The following is a 20,316-nucleotide window of genomic DNA, read 5'->3' on the forward strand; positions in this document are numbered from 1 at the left end:
ACGCGTGACTGGATCTCAGGGTTGTGAGTGCAAATCCCGTGTTAGGTGTGGAGATTACTTAAAAATAAAATCTTAAAAAAAAAATAAAAAGAGGGAAGAAGGCTATCTGGGTGACTCAGTCGGTTACGTTTCTGACTCTTGGTTTTGGCTCAAGCCATGATCTCATGGTTCGTGAGTTTGAGCCCCGCGTCGGGCTCTGTGCTGCCAGTGAGGAGCCTGTGTCGGAGTTTCTCTCTCTCTCTTAAAATAAATAAATAAACTTCAGAAAAAAAAAAGAATACTCGGAACAAAGGTGACGTGCCATTATGCTGCTGAGAGTACATACACATAAGCTAAAAAAAGAAGGAAAAGCCTTTTCCTCAAGCAAGGAGAGAGCTAGGCACATTAAAAGTATTGCGACTGATTTATTGTATTTTGTGAAATACGTTTCATTTATGCAACAGCTAGCTAAAGTTAAGGTTTAAACTGTAAAATGATTTACCTGCTCATAGCTGCATATAGTGACTAGCTAACACTTGGGTACATTACACTGGATGTAACTCTTCCGAGAACCGAGCAAACTTCTGTGTGGACGGCAAGTGAACTGACTAACTAGTGACCCCCGTTAACGCCCGGGGCACACGGGTCTGCTGACCCCATTGTGTATACGCTTTAATGTCTTTACAAGTTTCGGCATCGAGCTAGAAGTTCAAAGGGCTGGCGTTAAAGTCAACGCGATGGACTTAATGTGTTTCCTTCATCTGCCCGGCGCCTCCGCTTTAGGTATTTTTCCGCTTCTGGCCTAAAAGACAAAAGAGAGCTCCTGTTCCCCCGTTGATGGGGAGCCAGAGCTGGCTCGGTCTGATTTCTCGCTGGGAAGGAACGGGATGTATCTGCCCAGGTTGGTGGCCACGTGCCTGCGGAAGAAGTGGCTGAGGTGCTCCCGGAACCTCTCCCCGACGAAGGCGTAGATGATGGGGTTAACGCAGCAGTGCGTGTAGGCGATCACCTCTGTCACCTGCATGGCCACATCGAGCCATTTGCTCTGCTCACAACTGACCTCAAAGAAGATCGTTTGGAAAGCAGAGAGAAGGAGGACCAGGTTGTAAGGGGTCCAGAACATGAAAAAGACCACCATGATGACAAAAATGAGCCGGATGGCCTTGTACTTGGTTTTATTGGGGCATCTCAGCAGTGTCCTAATAATTCCCGCGTAGCAGACGGCCATGATGAGCAGAGGCAGGGCCAGACTGAGGATGTTCATGCTCAGAGCATGGAAACGCTTCCAATTATCCTCTTGGCCTCCTGGATAAAGGGGCAAACAGATGTACTGTTCAGCATCATTTTGGGACTGATGGAAGATAAATTCAGGGAGGGCTGCTATCCCTGCCAGGCCCCAGGTGAGGACGCTCATGATGATACCGAAAGTGACGGTCCGGGTCCGCAGGGCGAACACGGCGTGGACGATGGCCAGGTACCGGTCTATGGTCAGCAGGATGATGAAGAAAATCTCGCTGTATAAGCCCATGTAGTAAAGCCCGGAGAGGAGCTTACACATGAAGTGGCCGAACACCCACTCGTTCCACCTGCTGTAATGAATCCAGAACAGCAGAGTCAACAGGAAGAGCAAGTCAGAAATGGCCAAATTGAGCAGGAAGATGTTGGTCATGATCCGGAGCCTCCTGTATTTTGTGAGGATCACCACCACCATCGCGTTGCCCAGCAGACCAACCACGAACACCAGGGAATACAGTGGGGGCAAGAGGCGGGAGCCCAGCTCCTTGACGTTGAGTTTTTCACATGGCAGCGAGAACTCATAGTCGAACAGTGTGGTCCTGACAGACGCATCCGCTGTCACCGTCTCAGTTCCGGCCATCAAAGCCTCCATTGTCCCTATGATAGAAAGACAACGACGACGACGACGACGACAAACAAAAACAAAAACAAAAAACAACCCCACGATTAGGTACGGTCACCCTTGGCGAGCCACGCCCATTGATTTATCCATTTACCCACAAAACCACATATGATTAAACAACCTAGATACAACCTAGATACTTCAATGATCTTTAGCGCATGTTTAGAAGTATGTCCGGGAGGCTGTGCGGGGAGGCATCAGGCATGAAAGCTGTGAAGTTTTGAAAGTCAGCGCGATTCACCAAGGGAAAAGGAACAGAAAGGTGGTGGATGGGGTGAAGAAAGAAGGCGTTCATTTCTGCAAGCGTTTGAAGAAACACAAAACAGGAAAAAGCAGGCTGGAGAGTGATAATAATAATATTATACTGATTATTGTCGCCATATCTTTTCAGGCATTTTGAATTTTATGTTTTACAGTTTATATACGACTTTTGAAATCATCTCGCCTGTTTCAAAACCAAATGGTTGCGATCATAGTGATTGTTATCAGTACAAAGAACTACCCCTCTCTGTGGCCCCTTAACAATGCGCCGTTCATCAGAGCTGATGGGGAAACTCTCAACCTCGGAGCAGTTTAGTAATTTACCCCAAATCCTCTAACAAGTAAATATAAAAGTTCAGGCTAGATTTTCAGTTTCATTGTCCAGGTTTCTCCTCACTAGATTCAAAAACAAAAAATCACTAAGTTTAACTTTTGGGGCACCTGGGTGACTCAGTTGGCTGGGCGTCCGACTCTGACTTAGGTCACGATCTCGCGGTCCGTGAGTTCGAGCCCCGCGTCGGGCTCTGTGCTGACAGCTCAGAGCCTGGAGCCTGCTTCGGGTTCTGTGCCCCCTCTCTCTGCCCCTCCCCTGCTCACGCTCTGTCTCTCAATAATATATAAGTGTCAAAAAAGTTTTTCTAACAAAAAATAAAATAAAATAAATACACATTAAAAAAACCTGTTTAACTTTGAAAGACCTCACCATTCTAGTTGTTACCAACTATTATAGCCATTACAGTTATAAGCAATAAACAAAGGCTGCTTCCCTTTTCCTGCTTCTCATAATGCTGAGATAATCCAGTCATATGCCAACAGCAGACCCCCTAGAGTCCCTGCTTCATAAAGTCCCTGCCGAGTAGGAGGGTTAGGCTAACGGAATTTCTTCGCAGAGTTGATGTTTTTTAAACAAGGATCCCTAAAGCCAGTGCCTGCTCTTAAGATCACAGACTTCACTGGAGAAGAAGGAAAGACAGATGAGGAAGGAGTTCCTGTTCATCTCTGCCCTGTCTCCTTGGAAGAAGTCCTACTGACTTTCTCCTTTCTCTGAGGAAGGGACAAGTATAAAGATGTGACCAGAGGTCAGTGGCATTTCTCAAGGTAAATCTCAGGAGTGCAATAATTAGAGCCAATGGCGAGGCACTGTCTTTGCTTCTTAATAAAATCATGAGACCCCAAAGGTCAGCACCTGTCAAGGTCCTGGGTAGTCAAAGCGAGATTGGACACGGGCAGGAGGCATCCCTGGCCGTTCCTGCCACCAGCTGTAGGACTTGGGGGCGAGAGCTGAACTTCGAGCCTCATTTACTCATCCCGCACGTAAGAATCATGATACCACTTGAAGTTATGTTCAGGATCAAGTAAGATCAAAGAGGCTGTAAAATTCGTAGAAGCAGAACCAAAAGGAAGGCAATGAGAAGATGTTTCATATCAACGTAGGAAGAAATAGGGTCTCTTAGATGGAACTTAATCTATTTTCATGGCTCTGTCCCAGGGCAGCACACTGATAAGTAACACACTCAGGCTTTTAGGTGGAAAACGGCACTGAAAAACAGCTGATTGTATGATCTTTTCAGCATTCTTACCCCTAATGGCACAATCCACAGCCTCTGAGGGAAAAAAAATACCCATTATTTTGTAGATCACGCATCTATAATCACAGAGAGCACGCCTGTAAACTTTAATGCCGAAAGCAAAAAATAAACAGAGTCAGTTGCTCCCAAGAGCAAAAGTATAGAAGCCTCTACTTAATATTTCTATTATTTTTCCTTTTCTCCGAGGCTGATCTAAAAACAAGTCAAATTAAAAAAAAAAAAATTCACTGGGGTTTTGTCCAACTCGATGATCATAACTTTAATTTGTGTGTCACTTTCAACATGACCACGATCAGACTGTAGAATCTTTTGGGGGTTCTGGGGTGCAAGGCACAGGGAGGAATGCAGGCTCTCTGGAGTCAGAAGCCAAGTCCTTTGACGACTAATTACATGGGGTCAGAGATACGAAAACTGAAATGGTTTTCATCTGTCTCCATAGTCCAGAGCAAAATGAATATTTAGGTCTGAAACTGTCAAGAGGTTTGAATTAGGCTTTCAAAAATGTCTTTTTGGGGGCACCCGGGTGTCTCAGTTGGTTGAGCATCCGACTCTTGATTTCAGCTCAGGTCATGATCTCAGGGTCGTGGGATCGAGCCCCATGTCCGGCTCAACGTTGGGTGTGGATCCTACTTAAGATTCTCTCTCTCTCCCTTTCCCTCTGCCCCTCCCCTGCTTGCACTCTGTCTCTCAAAATAAATAAATGAATAAACATTTTTTTAAAAAGGTCTTTTTGCATTTTTGGAAGGATGGTACAGTAACAGCCAATAGGAAGCAACAGTAAAGGAAAGCAAAAACACAAAAGTAAAAACCACCCCAGATTTCACCACTACGAGCATTTCTTGATGCAGATATGCATGCACGGGTGCGAGTTTTACCAAAAACTGCATTCCCACTACCTTAGCTGGTTCTCTAAAACTGCTCACAGGGCACCTCAGCTACGCAACGCAAATGAAGTTTCTTCAGTCTCCAAAAACGATTTGGATCTTACCAGCTTTCCACCGGGCAGCAGGAAGAAGGATTCACAAATTGCAGTCCAGAGTGGTTTAAACTTAGCCTGACCCATTCATTTGAAGGACGGCTTTAGTTTTTCTCATCCTGTTTACGTTGCCAGCTTATTAATTTTGGCTTCTCATCTCCTCTCATTGGGCCTTTCGAAGATGGCAGTGGAGATGTGGGGGAGGGGCCTGCATGGGGGGACTGGGAAGAAGGCGCCCTGGTCTTCTGTCAGTCCTAGTCATGTGGCTGGTGTCTGCTGAGGAAGGGCCACCTGGTCCCGACCCTGAACTTTCTGCTGGCACCTGCTGTTTCGTGGCTCATGGCCTCACGATCCATTCATTCTCAATCATCCCTGGGCATAGTGACCTCTGCAGCTCTGGCTGGCGTGGGGGGCCCTCTGTGGCTGCCACGTCATCAGGCTTCTGGCACCTTCTCCTGAACTGACAGGCACTGAGCAGACACACTGCTCCTTGACTCCGTGTCCGTGCCATGGACAAACCCAGGGACACTCGAGGGTACAGATGAAATGATTTTTCCCCCTGACCACCAGCTTAACTGTGCCGGCCACCCATGTGAATAAGAAAGCGACTTGCAGAGAGGAGGGTCTGCGAGGGTCCCCTTCCCAATTCATCAAACAGCCCTTCACACCCTCTAACTCTGGTCAAAGCCTGGATGGGGGAGACAGGAACCCCCGAGCACAACTGCTTTCTTCGGTGACCTTGGACTCTTCCTCTCGCAATTCCTGGAGTCAGAAGGAGAGGAGCCCTCCCCCTCCCCCCGTCATCTAGAATTAGAGACTCTTCTTTAGAAAATATATTGAAGTTTGGAATGTCAAAAAAAAAGAAAGTAGGGGCGCCTGGGCGGCTCAGTCAGTTGAGCCTCCGACTTCAGCCCGAGTCATGATCTCGCCGTTTGTGAGTTCGAGCCCCACATCAGGCTCTCTGCTGTCAGCTCCGTGCTTTGGAACCTCGGTTCCCCTTTCTCTCTGCCCCTCCCTCGCTTGCACTCTCTCTCAAAAATAGATAAACATTAAAAAAAAAAGTAAGTGATGTCACTCCATCAATGCTGGTGAGGTTGGGGCAAGCCGAGAACAATAAGGCATTGCTGATGTAATGTAACTTGGTTCAATAAGTTTTTGAAATGTTATAAACAACAAGAATCAACAAAGTACACGTGGCTTTGAGCCAGCGGTTCTACTCTGAGGAATTTACCCCAAGGGGAAGAAATCTGCCGAATCAAATCACAAGGTACAGATGTTCCTTGTGGCCTCGTTTCGTAACAGAAAGAAACAAGAGAAATGGAAACTGTTGAAAGGTTTGACACATGAAGGAGATTTTGAACAACTCGTAGTCCACTGATGCAACAGATTATTCTACAGTCACTAAAACTAGTTCACTAAAACCAGGTGGAATCACCAACAAGTGGTCGTGGGAAATGAAGAGAATATAAAGTGCGTGTAGTAAGACCGCGACATCGTGAAACTGTATGCATATAAAAAGCAATGAGCAAATAATGAAAATAGTTGTAGGGGGGGGGGGACGGTAATTTTTAAAAACTTTTTAAATGCTCATTTATTTTTGAGAGAGAGACAGAGCATGAACAGTGGAGGGGCAGAGAGAGAGGGAGACACAGAATCCGAAGCAGGCTCCGGGTTCTGAGCTGTCAGTGCAGAGCCCGACACGGGGCTCGAACTCACCTTAAGATCGTGACCTGAACCGAAGTCGGATGCCTAACCGACTGAGCCACCCAGGCGTCCCAGGTAATTTTTAAAGTTGTAAGATGTGGAAGTTGTCTAAATTCCCTTACCAATTAAACTGTCACTAACGGCAGATGCCTCCTTCTAGCAAGGACAGCTGGAAGATTTGGCAAACACGCTTTCTCAAGGTAAGTGGGTTGAAAACGTGGACAAATTATAAGCTGAAGCGCGTACTCATCAGCACCTGAAACCACACCCTGAGATCTAAGAAACTTGACGTGGAAGTCACATGAGGTAGAGAGCATTTGAATTTTGTTTTAAAGATCTTGATGTTTGGTTTTCCTCTTTGAGCTTGGGTGGAGCTAACATACAACCACCAGACTGGGGGAAGGGAGATTTTTCTTAGAAATTTCTCTTTAGGGGGCACCCGGGTGGCTCAGACGGTTGAGCTGCCGACTCTCGATTTCAGATCAGGTCATGATCTCCCGGCTCGTGAGTTGGAGCCCTGCATCAGGCTCTCTGCTGTCAGCCAGGAGCCTGCTTGGGATCCTTTTTCCTTCTCTCCCTCTCTCTCTTTCTCTCTCTGCCCCTCCTCCACTCTCTCTCTCTCAAAAATAAACATTAAAAAAAAAGTCAGTGGTAATTGAACCTTCCTTAGGCCAAACATTTCACGTAGTTTGCTTGATCTCACAACTTTGCAAGGTAGGTTTTCCCATCCCCACTTTGTAGATGAGCAAACAGAGGCTTGGCAAAGCTTGGTCAGTTGCCTGAGGCTATTCTGTGCACAGCAGAACTGGGACTTGATCCTGTGCCCTTTTGCTCTAAAACCCACGCTATTATCACATTGGGGTTCCATTCAGTGAGGACATCCACATCCCAGATGTCATGAATGTTTGTATATATCTTAGTATCTTTGCGGTTCAACATTTCATACCTACGCATCTCTAACCCACTGTGAATTTAGTTTGATATGTGGCACGAAGTGCCATCTATTTCCTTCTCTATAAATGGGTGAATAACCACCCTCTCCTCCTCAGGCTTCGAACATCACCTTTGTCACATATTCTTCAATATTCCTGATTCCATTTGCATGCATTCCACTAAACCATTGGACCTAAGCCGGAAAAAGATAAAAACAGGAGACTTTCTGAATACATGTGGTCTTGAAGGGATTAGAAAATGAACATTTCGGGGCGCCTGGGTGGCTCAGTCGGTTAAGCGTCCGACTTCGGCTCAGGTCACGATCTCACGGTTCTGTGGGTTTGAGCCCCGCGTCGGGCTCTGCGCGGACAGCTCAGAGCCCGGAGCCTGCTTCGGATTCCGTGTCTCCCTCTCAGAGAAATTCCCTAACTTATGATCACACAGAGAGCAAACGGCTAAGTTGGGACTTGATCCGCAGTGTTCTTGACTCAAAGAAACCTGGGCTCTCTATAGCCTCACCTGCCCGTCAGCATCTGCCCACAGGACGGGGACCTTTGGCGTGATGGTGGACTCCTTTCTCTGGGCATCACCTCCTCACTGTGGGTGTCCTACTGTATGTGGAAGTCATGACTCTCCACAATATTAGAACTACAGTCTATGGCAGCCAAAGCCAGAGATATACCCTGAGCTAATCGTTTGCAATGTTTCTCGGACTTGTCTGAATGCTTTTTTTGCTTTTAAGATTTATTTATTTTTGAGAGAGAGAGAGCACAAGCAGGGAAGGGGCAGACGGGGGCGGGGGGGGGGGGGTGGTGCGGACATAAGATCCGTAGCAGGCTCCGTGCTGACAGCACAGAGCCCGACCGGGGCTCGAACTCGCAAGCTGTGAGATCATGACCTGAGCCCAAGTGAGATGCTCAACCGAATTGAGCCCCCCCAGGCACCCCCTGAATGCTTTTAGAAGTAAAGGCGAACGAGTTCTTGTCGGCTGGGTGAAAAACGATACGGCTAATTTAAGACCCGTTTTGTAGGGGCGCCTGGGTGGCTCAGTTGGTTAAACATCTGGCTTTTGATTTTGGCTCAGGTGAGATCGAGCCTGCCTAGGGCTCTGCACGGGCAGCATGGAGCCCGCTGGGGATTCTCTTCTCTCTCCCTCTCCCTCTGCCCCTCCCCCCCACGCATGCCCCCGCAACGCTCCTCTGTCTCAAAATAAATAAATACACATTTTTTGAAAAAAATCCATTTTGGGGGCGCCTGGGTGGCTCAGTCGGTTAAGCGTCCGACTTCAGCTCAGGTCACGATCTCGCGGTCCGTGAGTTCGAGCCCCGCGTCGGGCTCTGGGCTGACGGCTCGGAGCCTGGAACCTGCTTCCGATTCTGTGTCTCCCTCTCTCTCTGCCCCTCCCCCGTTCATGCCCTGTCTCTCTCTGTCTCAAGGACGCAGCACGAGAGACTCAGAAGGAGTGGACGGTGAGGTAGGAGCCAAACCAGGAGAGCTGGTGTCCCAGAAGCCAAGCAAAGAATGTATTCTGTGCACTGAGGAGTGAGGTGAGGATTATCTGAACTAACACTCGAGAGCATCTAGAACACTGACCCAGCGTGTATATTATTATACGCCTAGAACTGTATATGAACTCTCCTCCCCTCCACCCGTTGACCTTTGTTTTTCAAGTTCTTTGGCCCTTCCAAAATGTCTAAGATCTTGTCCAAGGTGGTAAAATATGACTTCGGAAGAGCAAACATTTCTTCCATCTGAACAGAAATGCTTCTCTTTCCACAAATATCCGGTCTGTGGTCCATGACCCAAGGTTCTAGAAAACTTACAATGATTGGTATCCAATGGTTTCAACCAGACATTTCAGCCTTTGTTAACATCTTTAGTTATACTAAATGAGGACTTTGAATTTCTAGGAATAAGTTTGGACCTCAACCAAATTAAATAACCTGATGGGAACGCCGGATTATATTAATCCATTTCCTTACCGACAGAGAGGTATCAGAGGTCAGATTATCTCTCACAAAGATGACAGGTAAGGGATAGAGACAGAGACAGATGATTGATAGATAGATAGATAGATAGATAGATAACAGATTAATTCCTGGCAAATTATGGAACCAGGAATCAGGAGAGTTCTACTGGGCACTTAATTCTGCCCACCTTGGGGATGCCAAGAAATCATCACTTCCCATAATCTGCAGAAAACTTCCACTAACTTAATCTAAATTTACATGACAAAAGTTGGTTTTTTTTTTACAAGAGTAACATTTTTATTTCAAATGTCATGAGAGTTATGACTGAGTAGGTAATAGACACAATCATATGGTTCAAAACCTAATGCTATGAGAAGATACACAATAAAAAGTCTCATCCTACAGCACATCCCCATGTGTCTCTTCTCCGTCAAGAACTGTGAAGGGTCTAAGATCTTATCCTACCCGTAGGCTAACAAGTAAGCCTGCCACTTCCTCGTGGATACCAGCAGAAGGCACGTGCCCATTAGATAAAGGACACAGGATGTATTGCTCATGGCACAGCAGACACGTGAACTTGAAGTTCACGGTTCTCCCTGCCCCCAAGTCGCACGTACAGCAGATTTGCCTCACAGCCGAGGAATCTGAGTCCAGGAACCTCCAATCGTTCATACGGGGCTGACAACAAGCCTGCCTAGTCTTTGCCTAGGAGGGAAACATTATTTGAATTTCACCAGATAGCAGACAAAACTCTTTGTCTGCCCTGGAGAGAGATGTTCTGTCTTCCGAGGCCGTTTCTACAAAACATCCTTGAAAAGGTAATCTACAACAAACACTGCCGGGCCTCGGCTCCGAAGGCACGCAGAAAATTGCCCCCCAACACCCCCGCTCAACCGTGTGGGTAACTGCTCTTCCTTCCCAGGGCTTCCATACACAAGCGTAAGCAGGTAGATATTTTCTTTTTTTTTTTTTTTTTAATTTTTTTTTTCAACGTTTATTTATTTTTGGGACAGAGAGAGACAGAGCATGAACGGGGGAGGGGCAGAGAGAGAGGGAGACACAGAATCGGAAACAGGCTCCAGGCTCTGAGCCATCAGCCCAGAGCCCGACGCGGGGCTCGAACTCACGGACTGTGAGATCGTGACCTGGCTGAAGTCGGACGCTTAACCGACTGCGCCACCCAGGCGCCCCAGGTAGATATTTTCTAATCTTACCCTGTTGGCTGCATAAAAGCAGAACACTACATTCATCATCACGCACCTTGCTTTTTTCACTTAGCAGTGGAAGGTTCTCTTTGTTCCTGCTGCAGAGAATCCACTGTGTGGATAAACCAGTTTATTTAGCCAGTCTCCTATCAACAGATACGCTTTGCTGTTTCAAACAATGCTGCCTGTTGCTGATCTTAGGCAGGAAGTTTTGGGTTTGGCTTTGTTTTCAAAGCCCATCACATGCTAACCTTATGGTCAGCTAGAATGACAGGTTAGCATGTGATGGGATTTTAAAGTGGTCTGAGACTACATCCAGAGCCCTGTGCTAGGTCCCAGGCAAGACACTGAATGTGAACATTGCCCAAACTGGAATGCAGTGGAGAAGAAACCCTACCTGGTAAAGATGAGTTGAAGGAGCCAGAGGTATCCATCCACCTAGGAGAAAAGACACTTTGGGTAGGAAAGAGAACGAGGTACCGGTGTGTAGATAAGAACCTAAATGTGATTCACCGTCAACCACAGGAGGTCGTTCCAAGAGGCAAAGTCAAACACCACATAAGAAAAAGCTTGAGGGGCGCCCGGGTGGCTCAGTTGGTTAAGCGTCCAACTTCGGCTCACGTCATGATCTCACAGGTCATGTGTTCAAGCCCCGAGTAGGCTCTGTGCTGACAGCTCAGAGCCTGGAGCCTGCTTCGGGTTCTGTGTCTCCCTCTCTCTCTCTGCCCCTCCCCTGCTCACACTCTGTCTCTCTCTGTCTCTCTCTTTCTCTCTCTTTCAAAAAAATAAACATCCAAAAAAATTTTTAAAAAAAGAAACAAAGAGCTTGAGGGGGATCATCCCAAATGACATGTGAGGTGCTGAGCAGACTGTAACTAGAGACGCCTAAGCAGAGGGTGGGTGGCTGCCTGATAGAGACATTACGGGAGGGGATTTCCACAGAGAGAAGAAGTTGGCTACGGCAATTGTTCTTAGCCCTGGCTGCTCTTGGCAAACGCTGGGGAGATTTTGCAATCCCAATGCCAGGCTGTACCCCTGAATAGTTAAACCAGAATTTCTGGAGGTAGGACCCAGGCCACAGTGATTCCTTTTTCTTTTCTTTTTTTTTTTTTTAAGTAGGCTTCGCATTCAGTGCGGAGCCCAAAGGGGGGCTTGAACTCAAGAACCCTGAGATCAAGACCTGAGCCGAGATCAAGAGTCAGACACTTAACTGACTGAGCCACGCAGACGCTCCTGGGCCACCCTGATTCTTACGGCTCCCCTACTCTTAGGGGACATGAAATGTCTCCTGAATTTTATGAACCTGTTTTCTGTTCCTCAGTTACATACCCTCCAACCTCCTCGAGCTTAGGCAAGAAGCAAAATAAAGAATGTCAGCGCTGTGACACAGCGACCCTGAGAGCGAACTCAATTTTAATCTGTATTGATAGATCACCCAGAAGAAAGGAAATCCACATACCTGATTCTCCATCGACGTCTCTACCCAGCTGCCCCTTCATTTATTCATCCAATTACCTCTCCAACTAGCTACTTGGATTGCTTCCCACTCTACAGTGAAGCCAGGCCTCCCAACCTTTCGCTTTTTTTTTTGTTGTTTTTTTTTTTACAGAGAACCTGGAATAGTCAAAAGAGTTATCTGGTGTGGTGCTACCCAACAGAACTCTTCTGCAATGATGGACATGTTCTGGGTCTGTGTTGTCCAACGAGGCACCCCTCGCCAAATGGCTGTTGAGCGCTCGAAATGTGGCTGACCTTTTCATTTTATTTAAATGTAGTGAATTTAAATTGAAGTCACCGCATGTGCAAGTCGTCACCAGAGTGGACAGTGCGGAACTAGCGACTGGTCACTGTGCCCGTAGGACTCCTGACAAGTGACAGTTGCTTACTGAACACTTCCGGACTGAATCGAATAATTTTCGCCCTGCTTCTCACTGTTCAGACTACACATTTGAAATATGATGTTCTGTCCCAGGTACCCCATGTTAAGAGGGTTAATGTCAATCTGGAGTACAGGACAGGCTAGGGTGAGAAAGGTCCAGAAACATCAGCCGTGGCTGACAGAACTCAGAATGTTTTGTATGAAAAATAAGAGGCTTCAAATCCTCAGATTAATTTTAGTTTGTGTTTCTTTGTTTGTTGTTTGTTTTTGTTTTTGTTTTTGCCAGTCTTTGGTCTGGACCCAAGTTTTCTAATCTTTTTTTTTTTTTTTTAAGATTCTTTTTAAGTTTATTTATTTTGAGAGAGTTTGAGAGAGAGAGAGAGAGAGAGAGAGAATCCCAAGCAGGTTCCACACTGTCAGCACAGAGCCCAAGGCCGTCTTGAATGCACAAAGCATGAGATCATGACCTGAGCAAAACCAAGAGTGAGAAGCTCAACGGACTGAACCTCCCAGGCGTCCCTCTAATCTTTTTTACGAAAGGTTTGGATTAGGCAATGTTTTAGGTCCCTTTGAGATGGACTGACGTGATAGCTTTTCCTGCAGAGGAGGGAGTAGACTCCCAGAGCGCAGAAACTTGACGGCATTGGAGGAGACCACAGTCAGGCCCACCTGGGGAAGGACATGTGGGAACTACCAGGTTGTGTGGGAACAGAACGGGCTGCTTGGCGAGCCAGGAAGCTCCCTCCCCGGAAACACACAAGAACCTCTCAGCACTGTATTTTAGGGCAGCACAAGGACTTCCACATCTGCTGATCATTATCATTAGTTACTAGAGCAAAGGCTACACTCTGTGCTGGAGTGTGGTCAGTTCATTTTAAGTGACTTGGTTTTATCCACCTGCCAAGTGATTTGGGATATTCTTTTTTATTTAAATTTTTTTTTTTTTTACATTTATTGATTTTTGAGAGACAGCACAAGCACGGGAGGGGCAGAGAGAGAAGGAGACAGAATCCGAAGCAGGCTCCAGGCTCCGAGCCATCAGCACAGAGCCGGATGCGGGGCTCGAACTCACAGACTACGAGATCATGACCCGAGCCAAAGTCGGACGCTTGATCGACCGAGCCACCTGGGCACTCCAGTGATTTTGGATATCCTTACCAACTTTCTTGCCCAAAGATTAGATTGACTCTTTATATTTCAACATGGGGTGTTTCAAGTGTGGTTGAATTTTAATTGTATTGCAGGTTGATCTGTCATTTAGTTGAAAGAGATGATTGTGAGGAATATGTTTTCATAGGGAAGGCATGACTGTGTAGTCAAAATAGCATGGTTGGGGTAAAACCACATAAAACGGAGAAAGAACCTCTGCCCCAGATCTCCTTTCTAGGTACCATATCACACTTTTATATCGTTTCTGTGTTCTGATATATTTTTTTTAACATTTCTTCAATTTTGAGAGACCGGGAGACACAGAGTGTGAGTGGGGGAGGGGTAGAGAGAGGGAAAGACATGAAATGTGAGGCAGGCTCCGGGCTTGTGAGCTGTCCACACAAAGCCTGTCGCAGGGCTTGAACTCATGAACCACGAGATTGTGACCTGAGCCAACGTCAACCGCTCAACCGACTGAGCCACGCAGGTGACCCTCTGTATTCTGATATTTTAAATGTTGTATCTTGCACCCTGTTCCATGTGGCTAGTAATTATTTGAAAATATAATTTGTAGGGGCCCCTGGGTGGCTCAGTCGGTTAAGGGTCCGACTTCAGCTCAGATCATGGTCTCATGGTTCGTAAGTTTGAGCCCCACATCGGGCTCTCTGCCATCAGTATGGAGCCTGCTTCAGATCCTCTGCTTCCCTCTCTCTCTCTCTCTGTCCCTCACCTGCTTGTGCTCTCTCTCTCTCTCTCTCAAAAATAAATAAACATTAAAAAATTTTTTAAATAAAGGAAATATAACTTGAAAAGACACCAACATATTGTATAGATATTCATGGCTATTTAATCATTGTCTTATTGGTGTGCGATTAAGTTGTTCCAGATTTACACTTTTATAAATAATACTGTAATAAACATCTTTGTATTTTTTAAAATTATTTCCCTAGAGTAGGTTTCCCAAAGCACAATTTCTACCTGTTTTCTAAGTCTCTTGATGCGTTTTGTCAAATTGCTTCCAGAAAGTGTTCAGCGATGTATATATTCTGGGCAGTAGCAGGTGATGGCTCTAATCTCAGCAAGCATCCATCAACACCAAGAAGACAGAAAAGAAAAAAAAAATTGGCCATGTATATGGGCAAAAGAGACGTCATTATTGTGTAACTAATATTTGTTTAATTACTGAGCATTTTTTAAAACTGTAATTGGTAATCATCCATATTTCCTTTTCTGTGAATTATCTGGCGGTGCCCTTTACCCATTTTATGCTGGGTACATCTGCTTTTTTCTTGTTGAGTCATACGATTCTTGCCCCAAGAGAAATAACTCAGCCTACCTGGTTCAATGTAATCATCACCACCGTCTGAAAAGAGCTACAAATACCCCTATCACTTCCGTGTACCAAAGTCCCCATACTCCCATCACCCTCCCTCTAAACACCGGTCAAACAACTGTTAACTTCCACCCGCATCAGTCCAAGGTTTCCCAAAAGATTGGGAGGGATTTCTACCCCTATCCTCTAGGACAGGTCTAGGAAAAACAAACAGTCAACCGTGTAGATCCAGACACGAAGACCAAATCATTTGATTCACTGATTCATCATCATAGCCTGACTTAGGGTGGATTTTCAATGAACGCTTAAAATACACGTGTATATATACAACTGCACTATGTAGATGTATGTACACACGTATATGCAAGCTCTATTTTCACGGACTGTTTCTTACGAAGTCAACATCGATACACGCGAAATGGCTAACTTGGAGCGGTCATGTCCTCAGTAGTTGAGAATTTATGAAGGCACGGAGAACATACGATGGGCCCAGCCGTGGGCATGCTGACTGATGAGGTACAAAAGGCCAAGTGTGGATGACTGGGAGAGGCAAGGGTATCAGAGCACGGGTGGGGGAAAGAAGGAAAGTGGGAGAAAGCAAGAAGAAAATGGACATGTGTCACAACAAACTCTCCTACTTTGGCCCCATACCACCTACTAAATCACCCTCTCCTCTGCCTCTGCAATCCAAGAGCACTCTGGAGAGGCACCGCTTGCCCTGCCTGGACCCCTCTCTCCATCTCCTTGTTCCTGGAAACCTGGCGGTCTACCCGGAAATCACTTTTAAGCGAGCGACTTCTATCACAATGTAGTAGGTTCTTGCCCGGAAGAGAAGAGAAAGAAGGCAAATGGTACCTGTGACTTTAGCAAAGTCCTTTCTGCACCCGGGGACAGCTTAGTTCTCGCCACGCACGAAATGGAGAAGCCGTCTGATCAGAGGCATTGGGAAGGTAGGACACAAGACGGCTTCCCCTTTTAAACAGGCTCGCTGCTCTGCAAGTTTTCAGAAAGTTATCAAGTTCAGTACAGTTCTTCTTTTCTGCTGCTGGAATTACATACTAAACCCTCAGTTGAGTAATCTTTGAGATGAACACTACTGATGTTCAGCAGCCGTTTCGGGGTTCTGCATTCTCTTGGCATTGTCCTCTCTCTCTCTCTCTTTCTTTTTCTCTTTTTGGAGGGGGGCAGATAATTCTTGAATAAACATTGCTTTGACCCGGGGCAGGGGGCAGGGCAAAAAGTAAAATCGAGTGGCAGACGGTAACTACGTTTATCGTGGTGAGCATGAAATAAGGTAGGGAAGGTAGTTCGAATCACTAGGCTATGCACCTGCAACGGATATAACATTGTATGTCAATTATACTTCAATACCAAAGGGAGTTTTTAAATTAAATCAGAACTTACCCGCGAAGGCAAGATGAGGACCGCGGGATAACCTAGTTATTCCCCAGAGCTCTAGAGGAGACCTTGATGAGTCGAGGTGGAGCGCAGGGTTAGGCGTCCCCAGAAGACCCGAGAAGTGCCTTTCCGTGTGACCGAATAGCTCCATAACCTTCATCAGCAGATCGTGCTGGACCTCAGCCTTCTCACCTGTAAATCATCAGGTTGCCATGGAATCGACTAAGATAAATACGGAAGAAAGACTCTGTAGGATACACAGGGCTAAGCAAACATGAGCTGTGGCTAGGCTACCACCGTGACACGTGTGCGGGCTCTATGTGCTGATGGGTCCGGGGCGCCTGTCGCGACGCTGGGCACCGCGCAGGCATCACCCAACATTTGTGGGAAGAGCTCTGACCTTAGAGGCGTGACCTTTGACAAACTGGCCACGTGGACGACGTCAAAGCAGTTCGCCAAGCGTCTATCAAACATCTCTTATGTACGCGGGACTGTGACACACACTGCCAATGGCAAAGAAAAGATGGGGGGAGAAAGGAAGGAGTCTGTCGGGAAGGCTCATGGACATCCCGGAGGCTCGAGTTTGAGCCAGCTTGGTAGCCAGGCTTCAGTGTCAGAGGGGTCAGCAGAAGCCTTGCCAGAGAAGAGTTAGAGAAACCGGAAACGTCTGGTAGGAAGAAAGAGATAGGAAGTTGTGCTATATTATGATAGAGTCGGCCTTTCCCTTGGGCTCTGTGGGGCATCCCCGGGTGGGGAGAGGCTGCCACGAGGCAGATTTCTGCCCCAGAGAACAAGAAGTCTCTGCAATGTGTCCCACAAGGGGGACCATCCTGGGAGCCCCCTGATGGAGCTGGGGACGCATGGCCTGAGTGGCCTTTGTATTCAGCCCTGCGAGGGCAGCTCCCGGGGGCCAGGTACCACAGCCACAGGGACCAGAGAATAAGGAAAACTCTCTCCACAGGTGAGAGGCTGGGTTAGAAAATGCCAGAGGCCTTGCCTAACTCCAAGGCTTCCTGCTGCATTTCTGGGGACCCTCTTTCTGCCCCAAGTCTCCCATTCAAGCCTCACGGGGGACTCACTGGTCCAGACACGCCTCGGGCAGTCTCACCCTCTCCCCTCTCTGCTGGTCTGCACCCCGTCCACAGTGAAGGCCCAGCTCCCCCGTGAGGACATCCTTTTCTGCTTAGAAAGACTGGACTCCTGGGTCCAGGCAGCTGGAATGGTGCTTGGTTTCCTCATCTGCAAACGGAGGTAAGAACAACACCTCCATCTATGGGAGGGTCAGGTGAGGTGGCCCATGAAACCCGCCTGCTTGTGGGAAAGGCCCAACCAGGGCCCCACCACGATGACGGTGTCTTAACGTAGCAGGTGCTTGGAACTGCCCGCCCCTCCTCTAAACTTCCGTGGCATTTCTGGCCGACCTCAGTTTTCTGGTGCTCAGCATCATCGGAAGAGAAAAAAGCACCCCTGCCCTCCCCACCTGTCCCCTTATCTTCTCTGGTTCTGAGGATGTTAAGAAATTAAGGGGCCACACATGACCCCGTTCACTAAACCGCAGAACTGGATGCTTTATCTATGGAGGCAAAGGCAACCCCAAGGGCCACGGGCAGCTCCCTTTCCTGGCGAAGAGGACAGGGCTGAGCGAAGCCTTCCCCGCTATCCTTTCCAAACTCCCCAAGTTCAAAAGTCACCGCACCTCCAGCAGCGGGGAGGGTGGAAGCCTGGTGTGGACATTGAGTGTCCTTCATGAGAAGGAGGGTGGCCGGCAGGGACGGGGCTGGGGCTTCTGTCTGATAAGTGGCCACCCGCCCCTGAGCTCAGTCTCCAGCCCCTCGCTGGGGACTTAGAATTCTCCTGGAGTGATTTCAGCAACCGAAGAACTTCTTTACCTTGTGGAACACGCCAGCTGTTGGTGATGGCGATAGAGGGAAGTCAACACGGAGAGGCCTAAAAAGGTGACGGTTCCGGAGTCACCTCGGGGTACGTCGACGGGGAATGTGGAATTCAGCAGAGGCTTGGATCTTCCCGGGAGGGACCCCAGAGCGTTCTCCACGTGCAAGCAATGAACCATGGGAGCCCTTCCTGGGTGCTCTGGTCAGGGCAACGTCTTCCTACCAATTGAGAGATTAAGCTTTAGAGAAGCTTACGATGGGGGCTGATTTATGTGAGGGTAAACACAACCACCTATGATTCTTCTTCCTTTTTTTTTAGTTTTTTTAAATGTTTATTTATTTTTGAGAGAGAGAGAGAGACAGAGCATAAGCCAGGGAGGGGCAGAGAGAGAGGAAGACAGAATCTGCAGCGGGCTCCAGGCTCTGAGCTGTCTGCCCAGAGCCCTACGTGGAGCTCGAACTCACGAACTATGAGTTCATGACCTGAGCCGAAGTCAAACGCTTAACCGACTGAACCACCCGGGCGCCCCTCCCAATCCTATCTTTAATGTAGAAAAAAGAAATGTGTTCTTTCAAATAGCACCTGTTAACATTCTTTAAGACTAGGATTCCTTAGAACTCTGGGAGATGCCGGTCTGATGACTGCAGTTGCAAACTGCTTTCTGGCCCATTCTATCATCTATCTATCGCACAGCCCGCGAGGTCAGCAGGGATGCTCACATCGCAGACGACAAAATGGAGAGTCCGCGAGGGGCTTGGCAAAAGCCACAGAGAGGGTGAAGGGCAGGGCTGCTCTCCACCCCCGAGTGTAGACTATCCACTGAGTTCCTCTTTTCTCCTGCACTATCCCACCAGCTGAGGGACCCGTGCCTGCCGAGCTTCAGCTGATGATGAGGACGCCCTTGGGGCCAAATGTACAGGCAGAGCCCAAAGAGGTTTCCCCGAGGCCCCAAGCGGCTTGTTCAGCCTTGGGAGGGCCAGGAGATTTGGGGTGCTTCTTCCCTGCTCCTCGAGGCGCTAAGCTCACAGGAAAACCTGACCCCAAACACCAATACCCTGTGATCTTCCAGATTCTCAAGGTCACATACACGAATGCAGAAACATTTCAGAGGAACAGCCACAAATCAAACCGAACAGAAGGCAGCTTGGGAATATAGGGGCATCGGCAGGAGAAACAAACACAGAACCTTCAGAAGCTCTGGGGCAGGGAGGTGGGGGGGTGGCCAGAAGGTTCTTGCAGGAGAGCTCAGGTCAACCTCAGCCTTGCATGTGTGAAAGGAAGTGATTGCAGAGCAGTAGAGCGTCCGAGCTTCCTTGAGGGTCACCCATCTTCCGGTCACCAGCTCCTGGGCCCCGGGTCTTGGGGCCCAGCCGGGGCGCAGAGACTGAGCTCGGACCACATGCTTCCACTCACCCACATTTTCCCAGGGGGGTCGTGGGAGGGCTTCTGCAGCCGGCACGGCCTGCTTCTGGCTCGCTGGGGGTCCAGGGTGTTTCTGGGTTCCCTCTGTCCACTGCACACTGCCCTCCTGTGAAGCCCAAAGGCCTACAGAAACAATGGGGCGCCTGGCTGGCTCAGTCGGTTAAGCGTCGACTTCAGCGCAGGTCGTGATCTCGCTGTTTGTGGGTTCGAGCCCCGGGTCGGGCTCCGTGCTGACAGCCCGGAGCCCGGAGCCTGCTTCGGATTCTGTGTCTCCCTCTCGCTCTGCCCCTCCCCTGCTCGCACTCTGTCTCTCTCAAAAACAAATAGACATTAACAAAAATAGACAAGAGAGACAGGAAATAGAAGGGACGGCAGATAACAGATCTTTAAGCTCATTTCTCCTTCGCCCAAATAGCAGCCAGAAATGTTTCTCCCCTGAGAGAAAATTTCACTTCTGCTTTGTGCACGACTCAGGAGCATGGCGTTTGGGAGGCTTCTGCGACCCCCAGTGGCTGGAAGGACACCCAGAAGTGTGACGTTGGGGTGGACAGGCCTGAGGGTTCATTGTCACAGAGGAAGATTAATCGGGATACGTTTTGTCTATTGTTTTTAAGTTATTTATTTATTTTGAGAGAGAGAGAGAAAGCAAGAGGGGCAGAGACAGAGAGAGAATCCCGAGCAGGCTCCTCACTGTCAGCGCAGAACTC

General features: G+C 48.0%; 1 protein-coding gene across 9 annotated transcripts; it reads right to left on the minus strand.

The window, feature by feature from the left end:
• Nucleotides 1-384: 384 nt before the first annotated feature.
• LOC112852238 (C-C chemokine receptor type 3) lies at nucleotides 385-19,898 on the minus strand. Of its 9 annotated transcripts, none has more exons than XM_086698423.1 (5): nucleotides 15,752-16,480; nucleotides 15,291-15,436; nucleotides 14,542-14,632; nucleotides 10,933-10,973; nucleotides 385-1,872 (listed from the first exon to the last, which is right to left on the minus strand). In XM_086698423.1, the coding sequence occupies exons 4-5, from the start codon at nucleotides 10,967-10,969 to the stop codon at nucleotides 782-784; spliced, it is 1,128 nt and encodes a 375-aa protein (XP_086554549.1). In that variant the 5' UTR covers nucleotides 10,970-10,973; nucleotides 14,542-14,632; nucleotides 15,291-15,436; nucleotides 15,752-16,480; the 3' UTR covers nucleotides 385-781. The 9 variants fall into 9 exon arrangements, with proteins under 9 accessions (XP_086554549.1, XP_086554548.1, XP_086554546.1 ...); XM_086698422.1 differs by having other exon boundaries at nucleotides 15,281-15,436; XM_086698420.1 differs by having other exon boundaries at nucleotides 15,254-15,436.
• Nucleotides 19,899-20,316: the final 418 nt, after the last annotated feature.

This window comes from Puma concolor, chromosome A2 (assembly GCF_028749965.1).
Source record: "Puma concolor isolate L17-30 chromosome A2, mPumCon1.1.hap2, whole genome shotgun sequence".
Classification (NCBI taxonomy): domain Eukaryota; kingdom Metazoa; phylum Chordata; class Mammalia; order Carnivora; family Felidae; genus Puma; species Puma concolor.